General features: G+C 41.5%; 1 protein-coding gene across 2 annotated transcripts; it reads left to right on the forward strand.

Annotated features, from left to right (window-relative positions):
• The first annotated feature begins 3,438 nt into the window (after positions 1 to 3,438).
• On the forward strand, positions 3,439 to 7,570 carry LOC137301013 (interleukin-8-like). 2 transcript variants are annotated; one of them, XM_067970474.1, is made up of 4 exons: positions 3,439 to 3,542; positions 4,293 to 4,428; positions 4,546 to 4,629; positions 6,478 to 7,570. In XM_067970474.1, the coding sequence occupies exons 1-4, from the start codon at positions 3,479 to 3,481 to the stop codon at positions 6,503 to 6,505; spliced, it is 312 nt and encodes a 103-aa protein (XP_067826575.1). In that variant the 5' UTR covers positions 3,439 to 3,478; the 3' UTR covers positions 6,506 to 7,570. The 2 variants fall into 2 exon arrangements, with proteins under 2 accessions (XP_067826575.1, XP_067826490.1); XM_067970389.1 differs by having other exon boundaries at positions 4,546 to 4,625.
• Positions 7,571 to 10,738: the final 3,168 nt, after the last annotated feature.

The following is a 10,738-nucleotide window of genomic DNA, read 5'->3' on the forward strand; positions in this document are numbered from 1 at the left end:
CTGTATTTCTCCAGTTTGTGACTCAGATGAGTCAGGCCTGCCCCACCTTCAAGTACCAGTTTAATCTAGCTAACCAATTAACTTGCTACAGCAGCTCTCTCTGCTGAAGCCTGACAGAAACTTAAAAATTTAAACTTTAAAATTGAACTTAAACAGTTGATAGCAATTGAACTTAAACAGTTGAAAGCAATATGCACTAGATTTTAAAGATTTCACACTCTTGACTTGAGTCTTGTAGATGGTGGAGAGGCTTTGAAGGGTCAGCATATGAGCCATTCATCACAGAGTACCTAGACGCAGCCCTGTTCTTGTAACCACAATGTCTGGTCCAGTTAAGTTTCTGGTAAATGATAATCCCTAGGATGTTTATGGTGGGGGACTTGGTGATAGGGGTGACATTGAAGATCAAGGGGAGATGCTTGGGCTTTGTCTCATTCTGGATGGTCATTAGCTAGTACTTTTGTGGCACAAATCTTACTTCCCATTTGTCAGCTCAAGCCTGCACGTTTTTTACAGTATGACATGACCTGCTTGATTATCAGAGGCATTGTGAATGGAGCTGAACTCTGTGGAATCATTAGCGAGCAGCCCTACTTTTGTGCTGATGATGAAGGGAATGTCATTGATGGAGCAGCTGAAGATGGTTGGATTGGAGATGTTTCTCTGAGAAACTCCTGCATTCATGTCCTGCAGCTGTGATAACTGGTCTCCAACAATAACAACCATTTTCCTTTGTGTAAAATAGAAAGAAAAATTACAGAGAAGAAACATACAGAAAGGACAGTGCAAAAAGAAAGAAAATTGTAAAATAAACAAAATATTAAAAACAAAAGAGACAATTAAGTAAAAAAGGTACAGTATGACAATTAAATAAAAGACAGACAAAATTGAAATAACAAAAGAAAAACCTCAAAAAGCATGGGATTATGAGGAAGTTGACAAAGAAAGTGAAACTAGCGTTAATGTTGTCTGAGAATCAAAGTGAATATTCACAAAGCCTTTTTTGTTTAAATGTAGCACTGTTAGTTAAATATTAACATTTTTTTTTTAGAAATTGTCTACAACAATTAAGTAAAAGCTGACCCATATCTGCAAGTGGAAAATGTCATCATCTGTGTGTCAAAATATTTACCAACCAATAAAAAAAGTGACTTCAACAAATATAAAAGAGCTGAAAACCCCCTTCTGCCCACAAGTATGAGTCAATTGCGTACTTGATAGCGTCATCGTTCTTCAATTGGCACATAGACAAATCAGCATACGTCCTGTGGGCAGGAGTCAGTAAACATTGCAGCTAGATCAAGCAGGAGGAGCGGGGGGGAGAATTATACAGCAGCATCTAAGAAACAGATTACAATTTAGACTGAATGTAGTTTATGTCATGGATTCATTAATAAATTTACAAATTAACAATATATTAAAATTATTAAAATCATTAAAATACTAAAATCATAAAACTATTTTACACAAAAGGGCCTTTTAAATGTTTACGAGAAAAGTACAGTTTTTATTAATAGAAACAAATAGGTAATTCACAGGCGAGCTCTCTAAAATACGGACAATTTATTATAAATGCAAATGAATAAAACATAAAATAAAGGAAATCTACACTTAGGAATCTTTTGAGAACTGCTGTAGCATGTCAACATCAAACATACAAATTATACATTATGCATTTAAATACAAATAGAAATATATATTTATATATCTACCAACAAATATATATTCAATTATCCACTAACAAATGTCTCATGGCTCCGCTCACAATAAGTCATAGAATGTGGGGATGATAATGCACCTTTAGCACTGCTGCTGTTCAGGCACTGCACCTGGTATTACTGGTGTTCAGGCCTGTGGCCTACTCAGTGCCCAATACACATAGAGGCTGACAATGTAGGCCAGAAGCACTTTGAGCCAGTGTATGGACTATGCATGAGGCTCATCTAAGCCCCCAATTTAATGTAAATGAAGGGAAGTCCCATAATGATCCTGAGCTACATTTCAATTACTTCAAGTAGCAACTGCATAGATGCAACCTTCAGTAATGTTCAGTTTTTTCTCTGAAAGTGGGCTGCATTTTTTCAAATAGATTGAATAAGCTGTTGTATTTCCCATATAAATAAAATTCTTAGCTGTAGAGAGGATAGCCATTCATTTACTTGTTTGTTTTGGTGCTTAAAGCTTCTTAAAGCTGTACTTCATCTTCTAGCTCAGTCTGTTTGTCCAGAGATATTTCATACTTTGATGCCTAAATGAGTAGTCCTCTGGGCAGTCCTCTATGCTTGCAGGCTTTAGAGGATCAAAGGAGCATTGTACGAGAAAAAGAGGGTTGCATCTATATACCGCCTTTCATGACCTCAGGTCATTCCAAAGCTCTTTACAATCCAATGAGGTAATTTTTGAAGTGTAGTCACTGTTGTAATGTAGGAAATGCGGCAGCCAATTTACGCACAGTAAGGTCCCACAAACAGCAATGAACAAAATGACCGGATGATCATGTACACTGGTACCTATGTGCTTATATAGGAAGCGTCATGCTGTTACATGATTATACATTATTATTTGTCCCTTTATGGTGCCCCGAGATTTTTGGCACTTTCCCCAAGGGTTGGGGTTGATTGCCTGCATCTGCACTGGGAACAGGCCACGGGAAGTTGTTTAAATGAGATGGGAGGGGTGGTCCCAGTCCTTCACCTCACTTTGCCAGCTGGGCAGCCATTTGGAAAGGCACCCAAAAGAAATGAGCTCCAAGCCAAGACCCTCTCTGATTGGAGGATTGGAAAGGGCCAGGAAGTAACCTAAAGGTTAAGTTCTTTTTTTCCCCATAACAGTCAATTGGGATTAGGGATTAGGGATTGGCTGGAGATTTACTAGACAGCTATTTTTGGACATTAGCCAACAGGTCCAGACCATTGTGAAAATTGCTGCTACTGTAGTCAAATTTTCTCTTCCAATTCCAGGTGCAGACCTGAACCAGTGGAGCATCTGTATCATTTAAATGGCCTGAAACCACAAATATAGGTGGGTTGAAGTCATCGCTTTGGATGTGCCCAGGCACAGGGCCCATATCCTATTCATTGAAAATTGCCAGTTTGGTGATTCAGCAGAGTTATTTTTGGCTTGATAGTTTTTTCTCAGACATTACAGAAATTTCCCATTACACTTCAGCTGTTTCCGACCACCTGTAGCTTGAAAGGTTGTGCAAAGAAAAAATCCCAAGGGAAATGTATCCTTATCAGTATTCAGCTTTAGATCTGGCTGCATTTCACATGTTGATGATTTACAATCAATCATTTTTGTTTAGTCTGTCAGTTACTATTGTGCATGTAAACCTCAGCTTCCTGGGAAACTCCAAGTGGTGTCATCTCCCCCTGTTGATTCAGAGTATGTGCCTAATAAATACAGCAGCGGAGTAGCGAGAGTCAGACAGACTGCAGCAGCACAGCAGCAAGAAGATAAATACCGGCAGTAAAGCACAATGAACAGCAAAGTTACTCTCACCGTCCTCACCCTCTTTGTACTTTATGTGGCTTCTGCACAAGGTAAGAAATGATCAAACTATGTATGTATACAGAATCTAGAATCATACTTACAATGTGTACATTGTTTACTTATCCTAAGATGTTTAAATAAAAGCGCTTACTAATAACAGTAGCCAGAATTTACATTTGTTTCATTTAGTAATCATAAGAAAAAATAAAGAATACAGATAGAAAAGCACAGATATATTTATGTTGTCACGCCACACTTTCAATGGAAAAATATTGGTTATCAGATACAGAGCTATGGGTTGTCAGGGAAACATTACAGAGGTGAATGCACTCCAGGGCTGGAGATGTGTCTGTATTTTACTGACTGGCTGAGCCACAAATATATATTGTAGATCAAAGCTACCATTGAATGGAATCTCATCCTTCAATATAAAGTAATTTTAAAAGGTGTCTATTAACATAATATAATCAGCAGAGTATGGGAGCAGGGAGAATATATAATTAAATGAACTGGAAAATTAGAATTAAATCCAAGAACAGGTGTGATCCCAGACAGTATAATATACTTTATTCTGCCTTCAGGAAATGTGATTCAATTCAACACATGAGTCAGTTCTGCTTTCAAAACGTTTGATAACAGGCTGACTCTAATCTGTTGTAATAAAGAATAAGGGGAGGGAATGTGATTTAGAGTAATAATTGTTTTGAACTTTGTTCAAGGGTAAATATGGATGTGAAAGAGAAAGACTCACTTTTAGAACTCTAGAAAGACTTAAGTTACATTATTTGTCCTTTTTACAGCTGCATCGATTGGAAGAACAGGAATGAACCTGCGCTGTCAGTGTATCAAAACATCCTCGGAGTTCATCCATCCGAAGTTCATGGAGAATATTGAAATTATTCCAAGTGGCCCCCACTGTGGGAATGTAGAAATCATGTAAGTGTTTACAAAAAAGGGTCCTTAAAAATTTTGTGTTTCTTTCATAATGATTTTTAATTTTACTATTGAGAATTGATCATTTGAGCTCACTGTCATTGTTCTTTTTTTCTTCAGTGCCACCCTTAAAAGTGGTAACCGAGTCTGTCTGAATCCTAAAGCATCCTGGGTGAAGAAGATTGTTGACAGGATGATCAGTGCGTAAGTTTCTCTTGCTATTTCATTTGAGCAACAATACTGTCAGAGAGAGGAAATGTTCTACTTTATACAGAGTCGTTGCATCAAAACTAATTCACTCAAGTAAATTAGCCACAGTGTAGATTCCCTCTGCTTTATCTGACAATATACCTGAACCACTGAACCCAATTTCATGGGGCGGCATTGTTCCATGTGGAAGTCCTGGGTCACAACAGGTTTGCATGTCAAGGCCCGAAGAGACTTTAACTCCCAGGCCTCATTTCCATATCCAGGCCCTGTCTCCCGCCCGAACCTGGCAGAAATCACTGCCTGGCCGGCAGGTGAGAGTGAGAATTCAGGTAGCAGGAGGCCACCGCCAGAGACAAGTGGGAATGGTTCCTAGCAGTTAGGTGAGGGGAGGGAGGGTGGGACAGGAGGCCAGACTGGGCCTCTTCTGGCTCACATTCCAGCTCCTGGCAGGTTTGGCCTGGTGGGGAAGCCAACACTGCTTCCCTGTTTAAGCCTCCAGTTAAAATAGGAGATTGAATTGCAGGCGGTCAGATTGGAGTAGGAAAGGAGTGGATTGGTCCCCCACTCCATTTTAACTTCACCCGCTCGTGGTATCCGGCAGGCGAGGGGAGTTAAAATCGAGGCCTAATAGCCTCAGCGGTATACCTTTTGTAGTGTTGATGTGACATTTCCATTGCTCACACTTCCTCGCTGTTGAACCTATTTACAATAGAGTGCTGACTTAGTGCCATTTGGTATTGAAGATAAGGGGCCCAAAATTCCGGAGTCTTTGCTCCACCGTTGGAAGTGTATTTTCCCATAACTTAGGAATTTTGAACCTATGGGGTGGTATTCTGCTCTTTGGGGCACAGATGCGGCTGGACAAAGTTTCCTCATGCCACTCCAACTCTGCCCTAACCCCCACCCATTTTCCTGGTTCATGGCTTGACCACCATGGCTGAGACAGAGGCCTACAAAGGTAAATGTATGAGGGCTGAATTGGAGAGATAGGCGGGCTCTCCTGGGCCCTGTCCCTCCATTTACAAAATTAGGGGACGTTATCAGTGCTACTTCAGGTCTACTGCCACTTTCATCAGGTGGTCACAGAGAGCAGCAGTAAGAAAGATGGACAGGAGAAAACTTGGGTGGAAGCTGGGCCCCACACCCCACCTGCATTTCCATGTGGTGCACTGGGAAAGAGTGACCATAAGACCATAAGAGATAGGAGCAGGAGTAGGCCATTTGGCCCCTCGAGCCTGCTCCGCCATTCAATGAGATCATGGCTGATCTGATTTTTACCTCAACTCCACTTTCCCACCCTTTCCCCATATCCTTTGACCCCCTTGCTGATCAAAAATTTGTCTAACTCAGCCTTGAATGTATTCAATGACTCAGCCTCCACAGTGATGGTGGGTAATGGGGCGGGGAGGCAGCAGTAGCTTTGCCACCCGATTTTGAACCATTTTGTGCAGCTACCCCACCAGAAAACCCCGCAAGAAAACCCAATTCATGGTGCTTCGTTGCATCCTCAGGGGCTTGATTGAAACAGTATAAAAACAGCTATCTTCAGTTGGAACTGTGTTTGTGTGCTACATATATGCCTGACAATCAAGTAAGTTAAAAAACATTCACACAATAGAGACTTTCTCCTCTTTTGTATTAGTTGCTCTGGCCCAAAGATTCCACAGGAAAAATGATAATATTCTGTCATACTGTGATATCATTTATCCTCTGTGAAAATTTTACATAAATTTGTAAACAATAATTGACACCGTTTTCAAAGTCCTTGTTTTGTTTTCATAAATTTCAATGCACCTGAGAAATTCACAGTATAATTTTTATTCATTCTTGAATTCTCTACAGTTCCAAGAAGACAGATGAAGTTTACTGAGGAGAAGCTCAATGTCTGAATGTCAATAGCCTGAAGCCCACTGTATCAGGGACCCTGTACTGGCTCAGGAATTCACATCTACCTGCCATCTTATTCAGGCCAATTGTAAGGTCCTGCAGCCACTGAATGTATGACTGATTTAAATTATTGTGATGTGAAATTTAGATCTATTGTATTAGGTTAATTGCATTTTGTTTGAGCATTGAAATCAGATTTTTTTTTAAATTGAGGTTCAATTAAATAAGGGGCCCAAAGCGATTGGATGTAAAGTAGCCAATCAAAGGGCTGGATCTGTGATCCTGATTGTTTGATTAAGTAGTTTAGATTGTATTATCCAATCACATTATCATATTCTCATGGTTACTGTCAGGCTCAGTTGTTACAGGGTGCAGTTTTTCAGGAAAATTAAGGCCCTGAAACTTCATGGGGTTTCTCCCCGTTTCCTGCCATAACTCTGGTGGGGAGTCTGGCAGCATCCCCAAAAATATTCAGTTACACTGGCTCTTCACTGGTCTCACGTCAGGAAATGGGAGAATACTCACAGAGTTTCAGAACCTAAATATATATATTTATTGTATGACAAATTGTCAATATAATGATTCTATTTTTTAATATAGTGATATCTCATCACGATTATTTTTTGATATTTATGTTGTTATACGGGCTTTTTTAAATTTATCTATTTATTATTATTGATAAACATTCTCTTATGTTGAGAGCATCAAAAGATTTGTGTGAATAAGGATTTGTAAAGTTTTTGGAACTAATTTATACTGTATGGCACATTGCTACAACTTAGAGTATTTATATCTTAATATACATGGATTAATTGTTTACATAATTATATAACTATTTTAAATATCAAATTTCATAGAATCATAAAATCTTACAGAAGGAGGCCATTCAGCCCATCGTGCCTATGCTGGCTCTTTTGAAAGAACTATCCAATTAGTCCCACTCCCCTGTTCTTTCCCTATTTATCATAACAAATGATAAATGTGTTATCATTATCTATTTAAAGTGTTAATCGTATTCAAAAGGAATATTAAACTGAAATTTAACGAATATCGTGGGTGTCAGAAAGTTGAGTGCATATCAATACTTGTACTTTTACACAGCAGCATACATTTCTGTTAAGTATTCAACAATCAAAGAAAGAATTTGAATTTATATTGCACCTTTAAGAATCTCAGGACATCCCAAAGCAGTTGGCAGCCACTGAAATACTTTTGTAGTTGTAGTTACTGTTATAATGTAGGGAACCATGGCAGCCAATTTGCCCAAACCAAGGTGCCACATACAGCAATGAGATACACAACCAGATAATGGGAGTGCAATTGGAATTTAGCAACAGTGCAAAATAGGCAATAGCAAATTGGCAGCTCGTTTTACACCCATTGACTTCAATGGAAAAGAAAATCAGGTGGGGTGTAAAATGGGCTGTTGATTCGATATTGCATTTTTAGCGCTACTGCCAAAGTCGAATTGCACCCAAATCTGTTTTAAGTGATGTAAGTTGTGGGATAAATATTTATCAACTCCCTGCTCTTCTTCAAATAGTACCATGGGATCTTTTACAACCACCTTTTACATTCAGACAAGACCACAGTTTAACATCTTATCTGAAAGACTGCAGTACTGCACTGAAGTGTCAGCCTAGGTTGTGTACTCAAATCTCCAGGGAGCAGCTCAAACACACAACATTCTAATTTAGAGGCAAGAGTGCTACCCCTGAGCCAAAGCTGACATGTTCACTGCAAAAACATATTATTTTAAAACAAAAATGTTCTTTGAAGTGACGGAATTATGCTGGTACAATGACACGATAGCAAGCCATTAAATATAGAGTTTATCCCATGAGCGAAGGGAGCATTACTCTAAATTAGGAAATGTACAACGGGCTAAATATTCAGAGGATGGAAACTCCAGCACAAATTTGTACTTAGTTTTTGTATCCAACATGTGCATGCTGGTAAGGTGATTGAAGGACAAACATTTGCATAGACTTTATTTGTGATAAACAGGCAAATGCAAAATCTGCAAAAATAAAATCCAGGCAAAAATCACTCATTTGACAGTAACTGACAAATACCACTGATTCAAGAGAGTTATGTAGGGTCCTCTCAGTTCTATAAATCCTGTATTGAAAAGCTTATCATTCAGCATTGCGTTTGCATCACAAGTGTGACATGAAATCTGATGATACAGCATTTAATTTTATTACTATAGCAATTGCATTTTTCTGGACTATTATTAACGTGAAAAATGTTTAACGTCTCCCACACCCCTCCGTGTATTGATATAAAACAGCTTTTACCCAGCTACAGAGCACTTCTCGGTTTTAAATGTGGTGGACCAGTATAGGCCCAACAGCTGTTTCATTTTACCAACCTCCCCTTGAGTTATCATTCAATTTAATCATTCCTGGCTTTAGAATCTCAGTGTTACTAAAATATAAATATAATGGGGCCGATTTTGGGATTGCGGAGCAGGTGCATTGGGGGCGCGGGGCTCCTAAAATTGTAGAAATCCGGAGTGGGTTTGGAGCCCGGCTCCAACCTGCTGACTTCCGGGTTCCCCAGTGACGCGTTCGGGTGAACGCGCGCCTCCCGAATGCAGGAGTCCCACCGGCAATTAAAGCTGGCGGGATGATCATTTACATACTTTGCCAGATAGTTAAGGTACTTGAGATACCTGATTGAGTAGGCATTTTGGCAGGGGTGCAATTTTGAAGGATCCACAGCATGTTCGTCGTGCTGTGGGAAACACTCCCTGTTGGAGCAGACGTGTTTCAGCCAGCAGCCAGTGGGAGAAGCAAAGGATAATTTGACAGGTGGGGAGAAAACCTCATTTATTGCAGCAAGGCACTCTGTCACTTCAGACAAAGTTTTGGCTGCAAGACCTTTGTGTTTCCACTCAAAATTCTTACTTTCCACCCAAAACTCTGCTGTGCAAACATATTTACCTACTTTGCGGACCCCCTCAAGCTCACACTGTCAGGATGGTGGGGCGCCATGGCTGCATTCACCACTATATCCGAGGACGGGCAACATCACCAGCCTCACCAGGCACGGTGTCCACCTCCGCCACGTGGAGCTCCACAACACAGTACCAGGCCATAGGCACCTGCACAAGAACACGGAGGGCAGCATCAGAGAGAGCGACGTCGCAGAAGGCACTAGCCTCGCAACAGAGTCTACAGACCGAGGCTCAGTTTCCTGGACGTCTCTGAGGAGCAGTGCATACGGAGGCTCAGAGTCAGTCACCAGGTAGTCGCAGACATCTGCAGCCTCCTTCATGCCGAGCTGCTCCCGGCTGGGCCGAGCAGCACCTCCTTACCTGTCGCTGTCAAAGTCACCACTGCCCTCAACTTCTTCCCCTCCGGATCATTCCAGGGTGCCACCAGGGACATCGTCGGGGTCTCTCACACAAGTGCATAAGGCAGGTCACCGAAGGCTTGTTTCGCAGGGCCTCCCACCACGTCAACTTCCCCATGGATGACCTCAGCCCTGTGTTGTGGAGCTCCACGTGGCGGAGGTGGACGCCGTGCCTGGTGAGGCTGGTGATGTTGCCCGTCCTCGGATATAGTGGTGAATGCAGCCATGGTGCCCCACCATCCTGACAGTGTGAGCTTGAGGGGGTCCGCAAAGTAGGAGAGGGCAGTGGGATTCCACACTGTGGCTGGCTTCCCAGGGTGCAGGGTGTAATTGATTGCACCCATATAACAATCCGAGCACCTCCACACGAGCCAGGACTATTCATCAACAGGAAGGGGTATCACTCCATTAACACTCGGCTCGTTTGTGACCACTGCAAGAGATTCCTTCACATGTGCGCCAGATACCCTGGCAGCTGCCACGATTCATGTGCTGATGATGACAAGGCATGTTAACTTCAATTCATATTGTGTGTGTTGAATGTTAAAGTTCTGTCACCAGACGTTTGTCGGGTGAGTTCCAGCGCCTCCTACTCCGCGTCTATGAGCATGACTATCTGTTGTGGCCCCCCTCCGGTCCTCGCGCTCTCCCATGCATTCTGGGCTCTCTTCTCCTATAAGGGGAGAAAGTACAGACACGTGAGTGAATGATGGTGACGTGGCCAACCGATGAATGCATTGGTTTGGGTTCGGCTGACCGTGAAAGAGATGCATCAGAGGGTGAGTATGAGACAGAGCCATGATGTTGTATGAGGATTGGGTTGAGTGGTAGTGGTGGGGTGAGTAATGGGGAGATG

The sequence above is a fragment of the Heptranchias perlo genome, chromosome 1, assembly GCF_035084215.1.
Source record: "Heptranchias perlo isolate sHepPer1 chromosome 1, sHepPer1.hap1, whole genome shotgun sequence".
Taxonomy (NCBI): domain Eukaryota; kingdom Metazoa; phylum Chordata; class Chondrichthyes; order Hexanchiformes; family Hexanchidae; genus Heptranchias; species Heptranchias perlo.

Coding starts and splice junctions, on each gene's coding strand:
- LOC137301013 (XM_067970389.1), top strand. CDS start 3,479: ATGAACAGCAAAGTTACTCTCACCGTCCTCACCCTCTTTGTACTTTAT. Junction 3,543..4,292: donor TTATGTGGCTTCTGCACAAG/GTAAGAAATGAT, acceptor TCCTTTTTACAG/CTGCATCGATTGGAAGAACA. Junction 4,429..4,545: donor TGTGGGAATGTAGAAATCAT/GTAAGTGTTTAC, acceptor TTTTTTCTTCAG/TGCCACCCTTAAAAGTGGTA.